Here is a 22,998-nt window from a genome sequence, read left to right on the forward strand (position 1 = left end):
CACCATGGTTACAGGCATTAACTTCTCTTTTTCACAAGATGCAAAAGAAACTAAATGTGCAAAATGATTTACTTTTAAGATGAATTCCTGACACACTTATACAATCCCTTCATGCAGACATATTGTTAAGCCGCATACTTTTACAGTTTTTTACAGTCAACTCATACACCCATACACACACACACACACACACACACACACACGCACACACACACACACACACACACACACACACACACACACACACACACACACACACACACACACACACACACACACACACAGGCATATGCAGTGTGATGCCATAGTCAGAAATAGAACTGGGATGGCTGCTGTCCTGTGGCTATTAATACTCAACTTTTCTGAGGTCATTGGCAATACACACACACACACACACACACACACACACACACACACACACACACACACACACACACACACACACACACCACCCTGCCTAACCCTCTCTCCTCACTGTGTGTGTGTGTGTCTGTGTGTGTGTGTGTATCCATACCACATTTTAGGAGTCAGACTTTCTGTGGGCAACTAGAGAGAAAAATACAAAATGTGCAACAATCTCTAAATGTAGGCTATTCTGCTTCCTGTGTGTTGCCAGTCTGGTCCCTATAGGTGAGCAGTATCACCTGGAGGGGTGGTCTGGAAAATAAAAGGCTTGCCTCCTCAGTGGCAGCAGGTTGGCTTTAGTGAAGGATAAATATAATATATCATGATAGAAGTGTAGAGAGGTAATAAAAAACGTAATTTTAGGGTATTTTGTAAACTTTAAGACAAGGTGAAGAGTTATCGGCATAGCTGCAATATTTATCAGTTCATTTCTTTTTAACCAATACTGGTTAAAAGTGGATTTCATTTGAAAAGCCAACTGAAAGCTAGCCTATAAAAATCCTAGGAAATTGAGCCCAGACCAAGAACTCACATGATATAGAATTGGTTGGTGCTGCAACAAAGGAGCATAGTAATGCTTCACTCAGTGACAAGTATAAATCCTGCATTTAAAATTTTACCTATTTAAAAGTACCAACGTCTTATGAGAAAAATGTTTCAAAATGTACTTTTGTAGTATCAAATGTAAACATTCTCCTAATGACAATGAGGTTCAGAGTATTTTATTAATATATTATTATTATTATATATTAAAGTAAAGACTTGTGTAAGCTCTCAATTAAACATAGTGGAGTAAAACACACAATAATTCTCCTTGAATGTTGAGTAGAAGTATACTGCATAACTGTATCAGAACTGTTCAGTAGCCGAGTACATGTAGTACATTTCCACCACTGCCTCCCTTCTCTAATAGTTTAATAGTCACTCTAATAGTTTTTTTTTACTTCTCTTTGTCTCACTCCATCCTTTCATCATCTCTTTCCATCCACACCAGCGTCTCTTTATCCCTCATCCTTCCTTTCCAGTGAGCTCTGTCAAGCCGACTAGACACAGACACAAACTGCGGGAGACTTTGCTCCTGACATAAAGTAGCTCCATGTAAATATGTCAGGAGACTGTTTTATTTTGAAAATCTTATCAGGAAGAGGTTTGTATCGGCAATAAATCGGTCTTGACGCGGGTCGTCCCCGCTGTTGCTCCCCGGTCTCCAGTCCGGATTTACATACCCTGATTTCCGTGGGACTGGGAAGCGAAAGAGGAGGGTGGCGAGTCTTTCAGGAACTGTACAAACAGCCGCAAACAGCGTAATTGAACAAATAAGTCGTAGCGCTGTCGTCGGTACTTTTGCGCCTCGGAAACCTCCGTCGGGATAACGTTCACGCAACTTTTCCGAGCTCCTTTCGGCTCTCAACGGTTCTTTAACTGGACAACTTTTCTAGTCTGGAGGAAGGCTGGGAGGTTTTCGGAGAAGGTCTGGAAGCGGCGTGAGTTGAACCCGGTTTGAAGGGCTGTGGCCATGGCCGGGGGTGGTGGTGGCGGGGTTTCTCCGTTGGGGCCCGCACCGCCAATGTGGTATCACCGGGACCTGAGTCGAGCAGCGGCCGAGGAGCTGCTGGCCCGGGCCGGGAGAGACGGCAGCTTCCTGGTGCGGGACAGCGAGAGTGTCAACGGGGCTTACGCTTTGTGTGTACTGTAAGTAACTTTATCGCAGCAAAGAAGAGATGAACTGTGAACTTGTGCGTGGGGCCTCCTTTGGCTTTGTTTACCAGAAAAAGTCCGTAAGATTCGCCAAGGTCTCTGTAAGTAAGCTAGCAGTGTCTTCGGGGAATCCTGGGTTCATATTGTGTTATTACTCTGCCAAGCGACACGCGCTTTTAGGAGTTGTATGGACCTTCTTGTAAAGGTAGCTCAAGCCCGTGTAAACCAGCGGTAAACAGCCAAACACTTTTGTTTACTTTCCCCTGGAAGTGAAAATGAGTGGCAAAGCGGGAAGGAGCCTGTCTGTCTGCCCAGCAGTGAGACTCCATGTCACACTACTTTAAGGCTGTCCCTGTCTGTCTTGTGTCTGATGTGGTCGCCTGCAGCGCCGTTTTTTTTTAACACGGCACTGAAACTGGATGGTGGTGGGAGGTAAAAAACAAGCATCCATGGGCTTTTAATTTGAGGCTCATATAAGATCAGTGCAGTGGTGGAGCAGCTGGCATGGCTGTGTTGTTACACATGCTTACCCAGGGCCTGGTCTTTGCCAAACAGACACCCTCATTTTACACAAGGGACATTTTGCCACCAACCACCTCCATTGTTCAGTGAGCAACATCAACAGCCTCGCCACCTGCTGACTTGAGTATAATAAGCTGTATCCCTCACTGCCATCCTCATCCCATCCTTGTGTACACTCGACAATGACTCAGGCAAGTCAATGAACTGTGAAAAGGGATGTCGAAATTACAATTAACCCACGTGACTCACACGCCACCCCGGGCGCCCACACACACAGTTAAACAGATGCAGGAAATTAAAGCCCTGTGCCATGTGCCATGGCACTCTGACATTGACTCGACCTACATCCCCTATCTGGTGGTTTACCCCATGCTGAGTCCGTTGTGTGTTTGTTTACACGTACACCAGCAGCACTACACATCGTACATATTAACACCTAGAATTTGTGATTGATGAATCTGACCTCCCAATGTAATGACCTCCCACTCTCTTGTACTCCTATTATCATTATAAGAACCCAGAAAAAAATAAGCCTTCATCCTAATTTTGGTTCCTGGCTTTTTTACTGACAATAATTCAGTAGGTCACTCTATGACCAACAACATTCCTCGCATCCATGCATCATCCATTTCCGGATTTATTCCCGCCTCCACCTCTCCCTTCCTCTCCCCTTTCACCCCTCACATCATGGATTGTGTTTAATCTCGGAGAGTTTCCTTTACAATATTTAAAGATTGTTATGCATCTATTGACAGGCTTTTGTCAAACTTTGCCTTAAAAAACAATGTTGTGACAGTGACATAACTTTACAAAAGCATTTTCCCATCGTCACAGGTCACCAGAACAGTTCGATCTGACGGATACAAGCTGTCTGTCTTCATCAATGATATCTTTGATAACGGGGAGGCCCATTATTTCACCACAACCCCTGGCTGTACAGGAAAAGATGTTATGGTCAAGCATTTGACTCAGTCTTTGGAACTTGTGCGTATGTTACTGAATTATTGGGAAGTAAAATCTGAATCACCAGATGTGCAAAAAGGTTCCAGACTGCTGAATGACTCCGTTTATAGTCATGACCCATAGTGTGTCGGCTGATCCCGAGTATCAATCAGATACCAGTGTTTAATTAATAAGCTGTAGGCTAAGTGACTGGAATCATTAATTTATATATTGCTTTCCTAACTTTGTAAAACAAAATATTACAAATAAATACAGATATACATGTTATTTATTGATTATATATTAAGTTGTACACCAATAACGGGAATTACAATTCAAGTGTAAACCTTTTCAATGCAGCAACAAAGTGGTCAAAACTTAAACAGGAATTCTTATTCCAGTATTTAATGTATATAATGTATACAAATAGAATAGAATTAAATAGATTGGTGTCATTGTCGTTGTTATTTAAGATTCAATATCTTCTTAAAGCTGAGATAATCGTTTTTGTAACCTTTCTGTAGGGTTTTATGCAAATGTCTACAATCCTGTGAAACAAGCTCATTTTAAACCAGGCGACCTCTTTTAGGCTCACGAAACACAGTACGTGCCCAAACTGTTTTCTATTTTACCTGAACATGACTACTACTAGACATGGCTTTAGTGAGCTTGGCCTCATGACTTGCATACACAGACGTGTGTACTTCCGCTTTGGGGATTTGGACAGACGTGTGTTTAGGAAGTGTTTCCACTTGGCTGTTGTCTGAGAATAGATCGGTGGGAAGAGTGTTTGTGCTGGTGACTATACAGAAGCTGAGCAGCAGCAGTGGGTCTCCTGGGCCAGTTCGCCTTTCACTTCCTCTGAGTGTACATTTGTGTGTCTGCATGGAGACTTTTATCTGAATCGACCACTTTGACCAGCTTACCGAGTGTGATTTGTATTTGTGTGAATGGGCTGTGTATGTATGTGTGTTCTGCATTGCAGGTAAAGTAAGTAATAATGTATAGCATTTTCATTCATGATTAATAGGGGCTGCCCCCTCCTTAGGCGATTAGCCAACAAGTCAGACTTTTTTGGCTTTAGTCAACTAAGATTAGCTGTTTTCATGCTGAATTGCTTCTCTGTCAAACACAAGAAAGAAGCTAGTGTTATTCTGTGATCCGTCAGTTAAATCAACTAATCGATCAGGCTCGTCGACACAATCACAAGAGTTATAGGTGACTAAGCATTTCTTTGCTTGAGGACAGCCCTTGTGATTAAATATGGGAAATCAGCTGTTTTGCTAAGGATTTCTCTAATCCTTTGTTTGTAATGCCGACATGAGCGTAGGTGAGGCCACGTGCTAGATGTTGTGTGTCTACGCTAGTGTGACAACTACAGAGATATTGACCTATTTTCTATTTTTTCCTGTCAGGAAGATGTTCTTTAGTATCAGTGCAGCGCGTCTTAACATGTCAGGGTTCAGACATGGCCCTCTGTGTCTCTGTGTGCATTTTGAAAACTACATGCTGCCGAGAAAACATTCCTCACTGGGAAGGCGTGTGAGTGGGTGTCTTGCCTTATGAAGTGGGCTAGGAAATTTAAAATGTATACTTTTTATTTAAATAGACAGTTTCCAGGTACATGTGTATACATAGTCCTATATATTTATCGAAGTTCCTCCTCACAGTCCTTCCGTGCTTTTGGTATATTGTAGTTTGTACTGTGTCTTGCTGCTGCACTCATGGTTGATGTTGGATGAGACAAAAGAGACAAAAATGATACTTTAAGCCACGAGAACAGAAGGAGTCTGTGGGGCAGACGGACTATTGTTGACAACACACACTTTGAATGCTTATGTCTAAACTGCTCTCTCTTTCTTTGTCACCCTCCCCCTGTTTTAACTTTGCTGCTACTGAAACAATAGTAGTTACTCCACGGGCCCGCAGAAAATCAACTGCCAACAGGAAGACAAACACACAAACATGTCAGTAGACTGCAGGGACTCCCGTGTATGGATTCTGCACCACTAGACAGCCTACAATACATTGTGTTTTGTAATAAGACGGGATCAAATGTAGATATGGTTTCAGAGGCCAGACAGACAAAAGGTGGTTCATCTTGCTGTCTGTGTTTACTGCCGCGCCATGTAAGGCAGGAGCAAATATTTACCAATATTTATTCAGCTAGTGTGTAGTATGTAAATGATTTCAACATGGGAGCTTCAGTCCTCCGTGTCCAGGTGGTTTAGCCGGCGAAGCGGCATATCATTTCATTCTGACGCAGTGTGTTCTGTGCCAGGATCCTTTGTTGCATGTCTTCCCCTCTTTCCTCTGTGCTGGCAGATAAAGGCAAGAATACCACAAAAAAAAAAGCAACACAAAAAGAAATTGATGTATTTTTTTTGGTATCCAACCGATAAGCAGCCTGTACAAACACGACTGCCCTCAGTGAGGAAAGAGTCCAAAGGTTAAATGTGAGAGCAAATCTGAAACACATTGTATTTTATTTCCAGATGCGCTGAATACATGTTTAAATTGACAGCACGACACGTTCTGACACAACTTCTTGGCATGTCGAACTCCCTGTCGAATCCCCCAAAATAACTGCTTTTATTTTCTAATGCCCACCCACTTTGCTACTGGGATATTCATAACTCCGCTAATCTCCAGACCCACCTTGAGCCCTGGTAAGGATCAAAATTGTGAAACCAAGTTTGGTGATCTGTGACACATTCACATAGAAAAAGGTTTATTCTATGTCATTAGGCCCGTCAGGTAGGCTATGAGAAACATCACCAGTTAAAAAGTGAAATTACTTTAGGAGTATATTTACATGCAGTCCATGTTTTAGTTGAGTGTTTGAGCTGTGGGACACTGACCTGGAAAGACCGGAAAAGCAGCTGAGGGGTCAGGGCAGGATGAATTCCTGACATGGATCTATCCCTCCCTCGGTTTGTACAGCGTAAACACACACACACATACTGTAAAAAGCACAGTAAAACATTACCTACTTGTTTTGTCTAAACTGCTCTGCTTAAACTCACACATCTGAACAGATGCACAACCATCCAACGCGTGCATACAGTAAACACACACCAACACACACAAACCATAACATTTGCTTGGCAAATTGAACATTTTGTGTCCGGTCCACTGAGCCGACATGGAGTGCGGACATGAAAATCATTAAACTCCTGCATGTGGCTGCAGGCATTGCAGTCACGGCTGTGCAATCACAATGTCAAAGCACCGAACCGCGAAAAGCTCGTCATTCAATCAAAAATGTAATTTTGACTCAGAAGTTTGATACATGGTTTTTGTTTAGTGACTGTAAGAAATACTACAATTTCTTTGAGGAATTGAAGAAAGAACTACATCAGTTCTTTTAATCTGTATCCTTCCTATCTCACCTATTATGATGTTTTATTTGTTTCTTTAATTTGTACATCACTGAAACTTCCCCATGTATAAAAACTAGGCTCGACCATGCTCTACAGCACTGTATCATGCTACTGTAAGGATAATGCCCGCTCACAACTGTGACAGACAGCAACAGGTTGAAGCTCTGTACACCATTTAAACCCCCCTCACTCATGCATACACACGCCCCTATCCACTGAGGTCAAGTACAAGAGAGTATGCACATGTCACACGTGCTATTCTAACTTTTTGTTTTGTCTAAAAGTTGTCTCCTCTGTCCTCGTCTTCTTTCACTTCTCCCTTTTTGTGTGTGTTATCAACTCCATTTGCTCCAACTTCCTGATGGTCATCTCTTCCTCTGTGGTGTTTCTGTCTCCGTAGGTTTCAGAAGCATGTCCACACATACAGAATCCTCCCTGACGAGGAAGGATTTCTGGCTGTACAGGTACAGAGAAGACACACACACACACACACACACACACACACACCACTGAGGTTAAGTGTGTGTGCGTGTGTGCAGCAAAAACTGTATTTTCTTCAGTAGCAGCTGGCAGGCAGAGATGCTTTTGTTGGCTCTGAGCTCACACACACACACACACACACACACACACACACACACACACACACACACACACACACACACACACACACAGACACACACACAGCAGCCTCTTTGTGCGTTGTGCCCAACAGCTGTGAAGTCCCCACCACCACCATCAGCCACACACACACACACACACAGCAGCACGGTGCTTCAGACTATCCCTGCGGTCACATCACAGACATCTGTGTTCCTGCTGTATGATTTTAGGGATCTAAGCTGTGACGTTGAAGAGAGTTTAATTTTGCTCCCTGGAACGGAATATGTTTGGGAGCCATGTTTACTGAAACGCTTCTTCCTGGTTTGAATTATATTTAGACCACTGGGCCATATTTGCTTATACAACATTAAATGTGGAACAATGGGGGCCACCAGAGATTTCAATAACATGACTACTAGTAGCCAAGGAGTTTAGATGTTATTGTTATGTGCATACCGTGTGGAAATGAACTTTCCTACTCTTCCTCTGTCTCTTTGTGCATCCCCACCTCTTCACTCTCAGACATCTCAGGGCGTGCAGCCTAAGCGGTTCAAGAAGTTACCAGAGTTGGTGTCGTTGTACCTGCAGCCCAGCCAAGGTCTGGTCACCACCCTGCTGTACGCCGTGGACAGAGAGGAAACAGCTGTCAGCGATGACAGGGACTATTCAGGTATCACCAGAGCCCATACAAGCCCGCTTGCATAGTCAGTGATCGTCCCCCTTTTTGTCACATGTTAACTCTCCTATTCTGTTATTGGTAGATGGGGAGGATGAGAAGCCGCCTCTCCCCCCTCGCTCTGCCTCCACCTCCACCCCCCCAGGACCAGACACACCCACAGACAGGTACACAGTCCCAGAGGACTCTCTTTATCGTCTCGTTTGACAATATTAATAAAGCGCTGAGAGGTTTTATTATCAAACACATACAACACTGTTCCTCATTCACTTAAACTGTTTCTGTCACATAAACACCCACACATCATGCAGTAAACATTGTCATACTGTATATGAATATCACACATAACAAACACTCTCTCACACTCACATGTTCATTAGCAGACACACACATTAATAACCTTCACTCTGTCTGTGTGCCCCCCTCTGTTTGCATAAAGGACGCAACATCCCGTTAAATACCACGTCGGTCACGGTCGAAGCTCGGCTTTGATGAAGTGGTTATGTGTGCATGCATGTGTTTGTGTGTGTGTGTGTTAAAGAAGTACCAGAAATGAGTGTGTTGCAGTAAACTTCACCACATTTTCATCTGTAGGTCAAATCAGTGAAGCAACATTCTCCTTTCCGTCACATATGACTCATTGAATTCTCCTAAAAAGTGATGTTGTAGTTGCAGAAGTTTGTGCGTCTGTGTCTGTGGTTGGCATGGTAGACATAAGTCAGCTGTATTAGGGGAAGTGTGTGATTCTTAAAATCCTGACTGCACAGATTCGGCGCTCACATACATTGCTGTCATGGATACGTGACACGATTTACTGCAATTTTTTATACTCATCCTTTAAGGTATCAGCTGAAAGTTTAAAGATCTATTTATGACTATATATGGCGGTAATATGAAAGATATATAGATATAGATAGATATATAGATATATATATATATATATAGAATACAGCAGGTAAATGATGTACATGTGAAGAAGATGGTCATAATTACTCATTAGACTTTGAATTTGTTTTAGTGCTCCAGCAGCTAATGGCCTGAGCACCATCTCCCACGAGTACCTGAAGGGCAGCTATGCTCTTGACCTCGAGGCAGTCAAACAGGGAGCCAGCGCTCTGCCTCACCTCAACAAAACACTAGTGGCATCATGCAAACGCCTGAATGGGTAAGAAGAACACACTAGCACGTCTGTAGACGCACATATTCCAGACACATCCTCTCTTGTCTGTTCTAAACAAAGCTGTTCTTTTATATATGTGCTCGTCGCTCAATCGTAAAAATTCACAGCCCGCAGAGATGCCTGCTTCCACACATCTTTTGCTCTCAGTTCATTCTTTCTATTTTCTTAATCTAGCTATAATTCACCCCATTGTACTAATGTTACTTTATTTATAGCTTTTAATTCAGTTTTTACTACATTTCTATAATTGTATCATCTTGTATGCTTTGCTCTTGAATTGTTGCTGAATTGCTTTTGTCTTTTCTGTCGGTTTTTTCGGTCCACATTTGTCTTATTGTTGGGATTGTCAGTGATGTGGGAAACTCTTTGTACTCCACTTACCTGTATGAGAGGTTCAATGTAAATACAGATTGAGTGATTGACATTCAAACATTGTGATAAGCCACAGAAATGAGTATAACTAAATCATAAGGTTAGTAATCATCTGTAAGGCAGTGAGTGTGCAGCCCCAACATGCATGCATCTATATGGTAAATATGTGATTTCCTTCAGGTAGATCTGAATGAAGTAAAATGTGGACCTCTCTTTCCCCAAATAGGGAGGTGGATAAGGTTCTGTCTGGTCTGGAGATCCTGTCTAAGGTTTTTGATCAGCAGAGCGCTTTCATGGTCTCCAAGATGATCCAACAGGTACCCATCTCTGCTCTCTCTCTCTCTCTCTCTCTCTCTCTCTCTCTCTCTCTCTCTCTCTCTCACTCTCTCTCTCTCTCTCTCTCTCTCTCTCTCTCTCTCTCTCCTGAGATGACTTCTGTTGTTTAAAAATAAGCATGTGTCCTCCAGACTACAGCGAAAATACCCCCCACCAGTTCCCAAACAGGCACTTGTGTGATGTGTGATATGAATTTCACAGAGGATGGAATACATGACGTAATGTCTGTTGTTGTCTTATGGAATCTTAATGAGTCTCGTTTTCATGTAGATTTCAATATATGAATAGAAATAATATCTTTTGGCATCACATAATCAATGTGTTGTCCACTGTGCTGCCTTCATTTGTAATTGCTGACATGACTTCAGTAGTCATCTCCACGCTGTAACATGTGGTTGTATCTTTGAATGCATTCTGAGTCATATATAAATGGGCAGACCAGTTATGCAGCCTTAATAACAACTTGTAATGCTGCAATGCCTATCTATTGTGTGTTTATTTCATCCTTCATCTTTCAAACGGCACACAGCTTACATGGGTTCTAATTGTTGTAGTTTTTTCCCTCCGTCAGTCGGTGAATCAGGGTGGAGACCAGGAGCTGGAGAACCTTGTGACCAAGCTGGCGATTCTCAAAGACCTGCTGTCCTCCATAGAGAAGAAGGTACACACATATATTCAGTCATGTGAAGGCATGCACGCTCACACATGATCGCTTCGGCTCCCTCTCACTTTTGGACAAAGCAGCCATTTGTCCACGTGTTGTTATAACCCTTTAAAAGTATTTGCATAATGTGTAATGCTAAGAAAACTAAATGGAGAGGGTGTGCCATGTAGTTCATAACAGGAAAGTAATTAAATCCAGTGTTATTCTAGCCTCTCCACTTAGATTTTCCAATTTTGTCTTTCATCCCTAATTTCGAAGCACACTTTGACCAGCCATGTTTATACGTGACACCATTTCTACTCCTACTTCATTTGTAGGGAGGTGCTTCAGCTGCCTGGGAAGGAAATTACCTCAGTGCAATCAGGCTGCATAACTTGACTCATGTGATGTCACTGACTCCTCCTCTTAGATCACATCCAGGAAATGGGAAACTGAAAACAATACAGTGTGTCTGTCTGTGTATCTTTTCTCTTGTGTGTGTGTGTGTGTGTGTGTGTGTGTGTGTGTGTGTGTGTGTGTGTGTGTGTGTGTGTGTGTGTGTGTGTGTGTGTGTGTGTGTGTGTGTGTGTGTGTGTGTGTGTGTGTGTGTGTATTTGTGTTCCCTTGTTTTGGTCGCTCTCCTCTTCACTCTCTTTGTCCCCTCAGGCTCTGAAAGCTCTCCAGGACATGAGTTTGTCTTCGCCATGCTCCCTTCCTCCTCTCTCCATGCGTCACAGCAAAGCCATCCCCGTGCAGGCGTTCGAGGTATGGCTGCTCACACGCACCGTCTACAATCTCATAAATCACACATTTTATTCATGGTTCTCTCCCTGCAGGATGATATGAGGTCCGTTTTAAGGGGGTAGCGATGATGTCATCAACTAAAAACTAACAAAACAAACAATTTTGGTACCCTGTGTTTTGGGAAGAGTGAAGCGAGAAATATCTGCATTTTAGCAATTATCATAGCGAACACATTTATTAAGACACTCGACGGCCTGGGCTGCACGGTGGTGGAGGTCGGGCTCGGGTTCCTTCTGTGTGGAGTTTGCATGTTCTCCCCGTGTAAGCGTGGGTTCTCTCCGGGTTCTCCGGCTTCCTCCCACAGTCCAAAGACATGCAGGATGGGGATAGGTTCATTGCCCTTTGGTGTGAATGTGAGCGTGAATGGTTGTTTGTCTTAACATGCCTGTGATAGACTGGCGACCTGTCCAGGGTGTACCCCTTCGCCCAATGACAGCTGGGATCGGCTCTAGCGACCCTGAATAGAGGATCAGTGGTAGACAAGAGAGAGAGACTCGATGGCCTCAATGTCAAATTGCAGCTATGGGACATTCAAGCTCTACTCCACTCCTTTGTCAATTTCATTATTGTTTTGTGTTGATTTTTGTCTGGAAATCTGTCGTACAATGCTGAAACTCTAGATTTAATTTATTAAAGGTTTCTTTCGAGAACTGGTGGTTTCGTTTCACTGAGGAGACACTGAACGTGAATTACAGTAAAACAGGGCGTGAAGTCATATATTCCTCAACACACAGCAGGAAGTTTGTCAGCAGAGCTGATGTGAGACCACAGGAATGTGTGTAATGCACTTCCTGTGGCATTATCAGTCATAGTTTGTGGTATTTGTCCCTTTTGGTATCATAGTCTCACATACAATTAATACAAGTAAATGTGTACAGCAGAAATGTTGTCTATAGGTCATAATATTGTAGTTCTTTTATTTTGAAAGTGTGATGACAAGTCAACTTAAAGACATACAGAGAACAGTCATGATAACATAAATTATGTAAGTGGGAAAGAGCAATAATTATCGAAACATGTGGAGAAATGGTGAGACCGAGAAGGAAGATTTAACATATTAGCTGTCAGCCAAGTGGGCTTGTGGTGACCGACTTTCAGCAGCTTCCTGTTGCACAGGAACACGATTGTGTTACGATAAGGAGATTCGAGGTTCAAGATGTGACACCTGATTCGCCCACTGACACGCAAAAAGAGCCCATCAGGGTCTAATGTCACATTTATGATATAAGTATGTGATGAACAGAAATACTTTATTACATATTATTTTAGAAACCCGCCATCGAGAATCAGGATATTTTATGCAATCATTCAAATTCCAGCTTCTCGTTTTACTTTTCAACTTCGACTTTTGACTTAAATGTAACACCTATTTTTCTCTTTAGATTTAATGCTGCAGAAATCTTGTTTTGTATGTGATAACAGTAGAAGAGACTTTAATTTTGGAGACCCCTAGTGGTGTGAAGATTTGAAAATATATACCTTTGTGGATTCATTTTTACTTTTATGAATCGCCTCCAGTTTGTGTGTGTGTTTTAAATCCTGCTCCTCTGATGCCCTTCAGGTAAAGCTGGATGTTTACCTGGCAGAGCTGACAAAGATAGGAAAGAGTCAGAAGTACACTCTGTCTGTGGACGTGGAGGGAGGACGGCTGGTAGTGATGAAGAAGGTGAAGGACAGCCAAGAGGACTGGACCACCTTCACACATGACAAAAGTGAGAATTACACCAACACTCCATTCACAATGACCACAGATTTTTTTTTTTTTTTTTGCACAGATTTTTATGAGGAATCGGTGTTCCTCTGTTCTGCTGAATGATTTCCTGGGGGAAGTGAGGCACCCAGATAGTGACGTATCTCATCTTGTGATCAATTTAGTTTGTAGACAGCCTAAACAAAAGCCACATTCATTACATGTGTGGCAAATAGCACCTCTACTCTTCTACCTGATGGTTAATGTTTTATGTCCGGAGGGTATATATATAATCAGTTTTTATTATGTTATTTGAGGTGATCTGTATTTAGAGCGAGGTGGCTACAAAACACTGTTGGGCCCCCTGAGTAATGTGTTACTTTTAACTGCATCCCATCGTGGGAACTGTTTACATGTCTCTAATGTCTTTAAGAATCCAAGCCTCTATTAAGATAATGTTCTTCATGGTATCTCTTTGTGATGCAGTTGAGGTCATTTGGAGAACTTTCTTTCTATAGTAATTCCTTTGTCATGTCTTTCCATTGTTTCCCTTCCTTTGCTTTAACCGACTTTAACCCGCCCCATCTATTCCTTGACCTTGCTTTTCCTCCCGGCCCCTTCCTCTTGCTCTCTCCCTATCGCTGACCTTCTGTCTCCTGTCTGTTTGCCTGTCTCAGTACGTCAGCTGATCAAGTCTCAGCGTGTGCAGAATAAACTGGGCATTGTTTTTGAGAAGGAGAAGGACAAGAGCCAGAGGAAAGACTTCATCTTTGCGAGTGCCAAGGTCTGCACGCACACGCACACACACACACACACACACACACACACACACACACACACACACACACACTGGAAACTCTGCTTTGCTGTTTCTCCTTAAATATTTCACGTTTGCTGTAAATGAGAGATCCATATATATTGAAAACGTTTACGTGTGTGTGTGTGTGTGTGTGTGTGTGTCTGTGTGTGTGTGTGTGTGTGTGTGTGTGTCTGTCTGTGTGTCTGTGTGTCTGTGTGTCTGTGTGTGTGTGTGTGTGTGTGTGTGTGTGTGTGTGTCTGTCTGTCTGTCTGTGTGTCTGTGTGTGTGTGTGTGTGTGTGTGTGTGTGTGTGTGTGTGTGTGTGTGTGTGTGTGTGTCTGTCTGTGTGTCTGTGTGTCTGTGTGTGTGTGTGTGTGTGTGTCTGTCTGTGTGTCTGTGTGTGTGTGTGTGTGTGTCTGTGTGTGTGTGTGTGTGTGTGTGTGTGTGTGTGTGTCTGTCTGTGTGTCTGTGTGTCTGTCTGTGTGTGTCTGTGTGTGTGTGTCTGTGTGTGTGTGTGTGTGTGTGTGTGTGTGTGTGTCTGTGTGTGTGTGTGTGTGTCTGTGTGTGTGTGTGTGTGTCTGTGTGTGTGTGTGTGTGTGTGTGTGTGTGTGTGTGTGTGTGTGTCTGTCTGTGTGTGTCTATCTGTCTGCGTGTGTGTGTGTGTGTGTGTCTGTGTGTGTGTGTGTGTGTGTGTGTGTGTGTGTCTGTGTGTGTGTGTTTCAGAAGCGGGAGGCATTTTGCCAGCTGCTGCAGCTGATGAAGAACAAACATTCCAACCAAGATGAGCCAGACATGATTTCCATCTTCATAGGCACCTGGAATATGGGTTAGACATATATGCACATTATTCTTAATATTAACATAATTAACATTCAGATTATATTCATCATTAATATATTTAGATATTGCTTGGATATTACACTTGTATAATATATTTTGATATGTTGCATTGAAAAATAAATAAAACACAAATGTATCTATTTCCAGAGCTTGACATTAGTATTTTTGGAGAAGGATGTAACATTTTGGTCTTTGTGTGTAGGCTCAGTGCCTGCCCCTAAGTCTCAGGCCTCATGGGTGTTGTGTCGTGGCCTGGGGAAGACCCTAGACGAGATGACGGTTACCATCCCTCATGACCTTTATGTGTTTGGAAGTCAAGAAAACTCTGTGTGCGAACGGGAGTGGGTGGAGTCGCTTCGTGCCATCCTGAAAGAACAGACAGAACTGGATTATAAACCGGTAAAAAAGCAGATATGAAATGTTTTTTTCACGTAAATGTCATAGTTTTTGATTGCAATTGTCTTATTTTGAGCTCGCTCACACCTATTGAATATATGAAGTCATGAGGGGGCTAGGAAGAAAACGTGGAGATGATATGTTTAAGAAGGTTGAGGCAAAAACTGAAGGGGAAGAAAAGGGCCGATGATGGCTGATAGCATCTGTTGTCATTGGTTGCAGATCGCAGTGCAAACTCTGTGGAACATAAAGATCGCCGTGTTGGTGAAACCTGAACACGAGAACCGGATCAGCCACGTGGGAATGTCCAGTGTCAAGACAGGCATCGCCAACACACTGGGTAACAGCACTCAGCATTTAGTCCTCATTCTACTTTCACATTTAACATCCTGGTCAAAATCTATAGGGAAACAGGAAAGGTGCAATAACAACACAAAACGTAATAATGGTCTTTAGACAATTACATTAATGACTGTTATATATTTAGTTAGTATCTTTGTTCTGTCATCCGTTTGTTTTAGGAAACAAAGGAGCTGTGGGTGTGTCCTTTATGTTCAATGGGACATCCTTCGGCTTTGTGAACTGTCACTTGACATCAGGGAATGAGAAGATTGCCAGGTAACTTATATACTTTTAGACTGCGTCAGATATCATGACACACATTACTCACACTCATTTACCTCTTATTGCCTGTGACACACGTGACCTTTGACTCCTTCAGGAGGAACCAGAACTACCTAGATATCCTACGCCTGCTGTCGCTAGGAGACAAACAGCTGAGCTCCTTTGACATTTCACTACGCTTCACGCACCTCTTCTGGCTGGGAGACCTCAACTACAGGCTGGATATGGACATACAGGTGAGGCGGAAAACAGACACACATGCACAGAATGATGAAATGCAACAGAAATATATGACACCTCATCTCTTTTGTGTGTTTCCAGGAGATTTTAAACTACATTAACAGGAAGGAGTTTGAGCCCCTGCTGAAGGTGGACCAGCTCAACCTGGAGCGGGAGAAGAACAAGGTCTTTCTACGCTTTGGTTAGTATGGCCGTGTTTCTAGCACACTTTCTTACTGTACTGTATTCCTCCTCTTTCTGTGCATAATGGTAGAGACACCGAAAGTGTTGGAAGACTCAAAATGAGACTTTCAGTCATTTTTAGAAACTGTGAGCGCTGTTTCTTGCACTGAGCTCTCACATAAATTAGATTTACTTTAAATACAACCTGCTGCTGGGAAATTGCTCTCATCATTCACTGTGTGTACGTATAAACCTGTAAATGAGCAGTTTGTTGGTTCGGACCTGGATTTGTGTCATGCAACGCAAAATTCAAAGGACACCTCAAATGAATGCATTAATGAGATTTATATGAATGTATTAAATACTACGCTTTGGGTTCTAGCAAGTGAACGTTTGTGTACTTGTTTGCAGGGGAGGAAGAGATCTCCTTCCCACCCACCTACCGTTATGAACGTGGCTCAAGGGACACGTATGTCTGGCAGAAGCAGAAGGCCACGGGGGTACGTTGGCTAACTCAGACAATATCACGGATAGTCTTCCTCCCGGCCATTTCCAACAACCGATAACTGTGTCCTCTGCTTTTCTGTCTGTCCCAGATGAGGACTAATGTTCCGTCCTGGTGTGACCGGATCCTGTGGAAGTCATACCCAGAAACACACATTGTCTGCAATTCCTATGGTGAGACCATATATAGAAATTTATTTTTCTTCAATTCAGTGATACAGAAGTCCTTTTTCGTTGTTGCAGTTTTATCAACTGGGTATAGTGGTTGATTTAATTTAACACTTATGCAATGAGAATTAATTACATGCTGTTTTGTTTGTCAGGCTGTACAGATGATATAGTGTCCAGTGATCATTCCCCTGTGTTCGGTACCTTCGAGGTGGGGGTGACCTCCCAGTTTGTCTCCAAGAAAGGTACACGTCGATTCATTCTTCAGAGAATACTTCTATCATTTCCTTGGTTTATTTCCTCTTCCTGGCAATCACTCTGCTTCCTTGTCCGACTCTGAATGTCAGTTATTGAGTGCACAATTTAAATTCACATTTAAGTAAATAAGTAATTATGTTCTTCCATTTCTCCCCCCCTCCAATCCCTCCTGACCACCTGTTTCTGTGTAGGTCTACCAAAGTCTTCAGAGCAGGCCTACATTGAGTTTGAGAGCATTGAGGCCATAGTGAAGACGGCGAGTCGAACCAAGTTCTTTATCGAATTCTACTCCACGTGTCTGGAAGGTGAGAAGAACATTCCTCCACCTTCATTCACGCATACAGAAATGCACCAGATGTTACAGCAAAGACAGGGTTTCTCTAACACCAAGTAATGTAATGTAATAAAAAATTGTATCTGTTTCTTCTTTTCGTATCTTTCTCCCCTCCTCCCTATCTCAGGCAGTCAGTATACCTTTAAGCTTGAATCCATTTTTGACCTGTGCTGCATCCCCACCTCCGTCCACCATGTACTTTTGAATGAATTGCAACATCTTCCGTCTCTCCTTCCCCACCCGTTCCCTTTGTCCTCCCTCCCTCCCATCCACTCTGCCCTGCATTCCTCTCTCTGTCTCTCATCTGTAGAGTTTAAGAAGAGTTATGAGAACGACAGTCAGAGCAGCGACAACGTCAACTTCCTGCGTGTGGGCTGGTCCAACAAGCAGCTGACGACGCTCAAACCTCTTCTCTCCGAGATCGAATACCTGCAGGACCAACATCTGCTGCTGACGGTGAAATCACTGGATGGATACGAGTCTTACGGTACAAAGGGAACGTTTGTGTTTAAGGTGTGGCAGTGCAACTCCTTAAAGTGGACTTTTAGTCTGACGGGTGTCATGTGTGTGTTTCCCTGTTAGGAGAGTGTGTGTTGGCTCTGAAGTCCATGATTGGCAGCACAGCACAGCAGTTCCACACCTACCTGTCCCACCGTGGCGAGGAAACGGGAAATATCAGGGGGTCCATGAGGGTCAGAGTCCCGTCTGAAAGAATGGGAACCAGGGAGAGACTCTACGGTAATGCTCTCTGTATACAATGAGTAAACAAACACCAATTAAAAGGAATCTACCCAGAGAAGAGAGAAGCTATAAATGAGGCAGTCGAGACAATGAAAGGACTTTTCACTGCAACAATTTGCATTGTGATTTGTCCAAATGATCAGTATGACATTTGACCAGTGCTTGATTTTTGATTTGTTGTCTTATTTTAGAGTGGATCAGTGTGGACAAGGATGAGACGGGGGGACCTAAAGGGAAATCCACTTCGGTATCCAGAGTGGGACATGAATACGTCAAGTCAGTTCTCCACTCTTTTAGTTTCACACTCGAAGTTGTAGTTTTATGGTAAAATGTGAATGTTTCATTATGTTTTGCACACATCCATAGAGGAGATAATTCTATACACTTGGCTTTGCTGTTCTGTATAATAACCCCATAGTCCAAGATGAGTACACTTTATATTTATATATTTTGATGCAGCAAAAATACCATCTGGTTTTATTTTTAAAAAATGATGTGTTCTCGGTGCAGGCCGTCTGTGGTCCGTAAACAGATCGGAGAACTGGGAAAGGTTAGCGAGGAGGGAGAAAGGTGCAGCAAGGAGGAAACGGCTACAAGGTACTGAAGGATTTATCTAGGTTACACACACTGACCAGCAAATACACATGTTCACGTTTACCACAAAAGATACAACCGCTTAGAGATATTCTAAGACCAACAGTGCATTTTAATACAACAAAAAGTAAAAACATAAATTGTTCCTGCAATCCCCTGTTTTTGTGTGTATTGTGAAGGCCTAAGCAGGATGCACCAGACGGTGATCCATCCATATGCAAGAACAGCTACAATAATCCTGCCTACTACATCCTGGAGGGCGTCCCCAACCAGTCTGCAGCTGCTCTTTCCCCTGAGCTTCTTCCATCTCCTACCTCTGCAAACCCCCAGGTGGCTAAAGCCCCTGCTCCCTCAGTTGGAGCTCGAACCAAACCCCCCTATGGGGCCTCAGGGCCCTCTCACACACGCAGACCTATGATGGGACTCCCTGTCCGTGCTATTAGCGAGGAGGGCTCCTCAGAGGATGATGGAGGCGCTTGTGTAGCAGGAGCTCAGGGGGCTGGTGTCACAACGACAGTTGGAAGCACACTGAATCGACCTCCTCCTGACTTCCCCCCTCCTCCTCTCCCGAAGGGAGCCCTGGAGATGGTCCCAGAGGCCCCCTTCTCCAAACCTCGCCCCCTTTACCCAGACCTAGCCGAAGTTAGGATCCCAGCAGCCAGTCCTGCTGCCCCACTGGCCCTCGGAGAGGGTTTTAGAAGAGGAGGAGGAGGAGGAGGCGGTCCAGGAGCGTTGGATGACCAGTCGTGTTCTGTGCTCCAGATGGCAAAGACATTGAGTGAGAGTGAGTTTCCTGGTCAGCCTCCACGCGCTCCGTCTGCACCGCCGCCTCTTAGAGGGCAGCCCATGGGTTTAGGTCTGGACGCCTGTCGCACTTTTCCACCCAGAAATGCCATCACAGAGAGTATCGCAGAGGACATGCCAGAGGAGGTGAGCACTGCATTTAAAATTCAATTCAAGCTTCTTTTTTTTATATAAAACTTTTTCAGCTCAAGGAAGTGAAGCTGTGACTTGTTTTGGTTGTTATGAGTAGCTTCTTTTAGACCATCCCAGTTTGTGGAGCACATTTTCTCACAAACACAGAAGCTGTTTTGAACTTGTATTTAACCCAGCTCGCTTAGCTTAGCATTTTACGTAAAGCATCTATTGCAGCCGCATGTACCATTCTACCATACGATCTGGATCCCTTTTCCCTTATATTTTAATCATTACATCACAGAAAAATAGAGAGAGCCCATTCCAAGCTAGCCTAATGTATATTTTACTGTCTAGTGTTTTTGTTTGTTCTGTTGGAGTTGTGACGTACATGTTGATGATGTTTCATTTCCCCTGCACAGGCACTTTGGGGCAGCAGCAGCTCGTCTTTGTCTGTTGGAGAGTCCTCAGTGGGAGAGTGGCTGCAGAGACTAGGACTGGAGACATATGAGCAGGGTCTTCTACACAATGGTTGGGACGACCTGGAGTTTCTCAGGTGCATACACTCCACACCAATCACATGTTCTGATTGAAAATAAAAGCTGTTGCTGTCGAGCAAAACATAGTTCAACAGCAAAATCTCCTACTTGTGTGTAGAACATTGCGTATCTACTTTTATTCTTTTACGTAAATCGTTATTTTTAAATAATGCTTATTGTTTTTCCAGTGACATCACTGAGGAGGACCTGGAGGAGGCGGGAGTACTCGACCCCGCCCACAAGCGAATCCTGCTGGAGAGCCTCAGGCAGCAGCAGCAGCAGAAATAAACTGGTTGATGACTGGTCCAAACCGGCCCGGTACCACACCGGGTCCCAAGAGGCCAAATCTGAGCTAAACTGAACTGAGCTGGAACGTGCCAATTAATGCCAGACTGTGCCTTCTGAGAGAAATTGCACTCCATTTGTACTGTCAAAAAAAAACACTTAGAACCACCATCTTTTTTTCACGTGTACTGTATGTGTGTTGTCCTTGTTGTAGTGGTGGTCTTATTTAATGAGAATCATTTCAGTCCTTCAAGCGTCACTACATGGCCCTCGGCCTAAACCCTAGTGAAATGATGCAGGGGGATGACTTGGGAGTCGAGGAAAGCTGGAGCCTTGGTGTTGTACCATCACTTCTGACCTGCAACGTCAAGCTAGCGTTAAAACTTGACCCCCCCACCCCCCTCACTAATGGTCACCCTTTGAGGAATTGTTAGGAGAGCACTCGGGGGTTATGACAGCCTACAGGAGAGGAGCTAGCCCTGGCTCATGTCAGGCTAAAGGGAGCTCAACCTCGCATTTCTCAAATGATGTACTTTAATGATTATGTTTGTGCCACGGTTGTTTAAATGGGTGGAATTTATTGTCTCAGTGTCTCTGCATGTATTTATGGTTTTATGTTTGTTTGTTTTTTTAAGGTTAAAGGGAAAATGGAGCAAACCAACCAAGCCGGTCCCGTTGAGGGTTCACACTCAACACTGACATTTCAGCTTTTTTTCCCTGACTCTTGCAGGCTGATTACATTCTTAGAAGCTCAGAAGTTTTTTTTGTTTTTCAGAACTTTGTAAGCATCCTTTAACATTGACAACTGACACATGCAGCATACAGATTCTTGACCCAACCCGTATTTGGTTGAGTGGTTGAGAAAATCAAGTAGATAAGGCATGATATAACAAGTGTAAATGAGGTAATGGATGCTTTACCAAAGTGAAATATCACTCAGAAGGTTTTACCCAACACATTTTTCATGCTCACACGTTAATTGTCTGCGAGGACATTAAATTCCAATTTACAGAAGAAGGCAAATCTTATTTTAGCAGCTGATAACCGAGGATTGATGGGTTTTTTTTGGTCACATCTTTCCTTCATTTTACTTCAAATTGTTTCACTGGAGCAGTGTTCAGGGAGTTGGTTAACCTAGCTAAATAGATGAATGATTATTGATGATTATTTACTAAGCCAACTTAATTTCATTGTCTTGGAGAAAGCATTTTTTACCAAAACATTTTTCCCCCTCTAATGCAGTCTGGGGGATTTTTAGTTTTAGACACAGTTTGTTGTTGTGAGAGAAGATGTCACCTCTTGCTATACATTAAAAACAAAAGTCAGGTTTCTGCAGGACAGATTGTTCTCGGGCTGTTGTTTGCTGATGTAACCAGCAGGTGGTGCTGCTACTCCATAAACCTCATCAGTAGGTTTGATGCTGACTGGAAACTGGAAAGTAAAGGCAGAAGTCATGTTCAGTGAAAGGAGTGTCTGTGAAAGGGGTTGTGTGTGAAATATATATATATATATATATTTTAATTACACATTTAGCTGTTAGTGTTCACAATCCCTTTATTTGTTCTTAATTTAAATCCTGCCTCCTTTTCTTCCTGTGAAACTAGAAGCCAAATTAATAAGCCAGTTGCTGATGTGGCCTCAAAAGTAGAACGCTAAGCTCTCAGTGAATGTGTTGTTGCATATTTGGGACTAAATATGTGATTGTAGCAATTCCATTCATGTCTGTCTCTTAATTATCCTTGTGACCCATCCTTGAATTATGTTGCTCCCATGCAACCTTAGGCTCAGCCACTTGCCTGTGTTATACAAGTTGTCTAACTGTCTAACAGCCATATAATGCAGAGGATGTGGATCTGCCGTTTAGCCTCTCAGTGTTCTGTGTGTGTGTGTGTTTGTATTTGTGTGCATGAGTGGAAAAAGACATACCGTTGTTGTTTTCTCTGACACTCCATTTTATCTCGTTCTTTTCACGTAGTCCCCTCTTTTGGTTATGTTAAGTTAATGTAAGTTGTTTGTCCATGTTGTTGTTGTTTTCAATTAAAACCTAATATCTTTCCTTATTTCTACATTAGCTCATTCTCTTGTTTTTGTTGTCGTCTGCAGGGAAAGCCGAGAGGGTGAAACCGTTAAAGGTCTGTGAGCTGTAGGTCTGCCTCATGAAAGGAGAGAGGAAAAGTGTACGGTAAAATGAAAAGAAAGTCACAGTCATTTGAGTTTTTATTCAACCGTGGTGTAAGGAGCGTGTATACCTCCAGTGTTTGTGAGAACAGCTTTGTTAGTTTGTGAGGACTCAACACTCTTAATCACTCTGTGGCACACAAGAAACCAGAACACCAAACGCCTCATGTA

General features: G+C 43.1%; 1 protein-coding gene across 1 annotated transcript; it reads left to right on the top strand.

Moving 5' to 3' along the window:
- The first annotated feature begins 1,621 nt into the window (after positions 1–1,621).
- inppl1a (inositol polyphosphate phosphatase-like 1a) lies at positions 1,622–22,715 on the top strand. Its single transcript, XM_084018638.1, has 27 exons — positions 1,622–2,097; positions 7,351–7,414; positions 8,073–8,220; positions 8,312–8,393; positions 9,245–9,391; positions 10,005–10,095; positions 10,686–10,775; positions 11,424–11,522; positions 13,123–13,273; positions 13,929–14,035; positions 14,773–14,875; positions 15,092–15,288; positions 15,508–15,625; positions 15,807–15,903; positions 16,007–16,145; positions 16,231–16,330; positions 16,723–16,811; positions 16,908–16,989; positions 17,139–17,228; positions 17,433–17,546; positions 17,886–18,062; positions 18,158–18,313; positions 18,508–18,592; positions 18,827–18,913; positions 19,090–19,840; positions 20,248–20,381; positions 20,553–22,715. The coding sequence occupies exons 1-27, from the start codon at positions 1,922–1,924 to the stop codon at positions 20,650–20,652; spliced, it is 3,774 nt and encodes a 1,257-aa protein (XP_083874764.1). The 5' UTR covers positions 1,622–1,921; the 3' UTR covers positions 20,653–22,715.
- Positions 22,716–22,998: the final 283 nt, after the last annotated feature.

The sequence above is a fragment of the Eutrigla gurnardus genome (genome assembly GCF_963514095.1).
Source record: "Eutrigla gurnardus genome assembly, chromosome: 10".
NCBI classification, from domain to species: domain Eukaryota; kingdom Metazoa; phylum Chordata; class Actinopteri; order Perciformes; family Triglidae; genus Eutrigla; species Eutrigla gurnardus.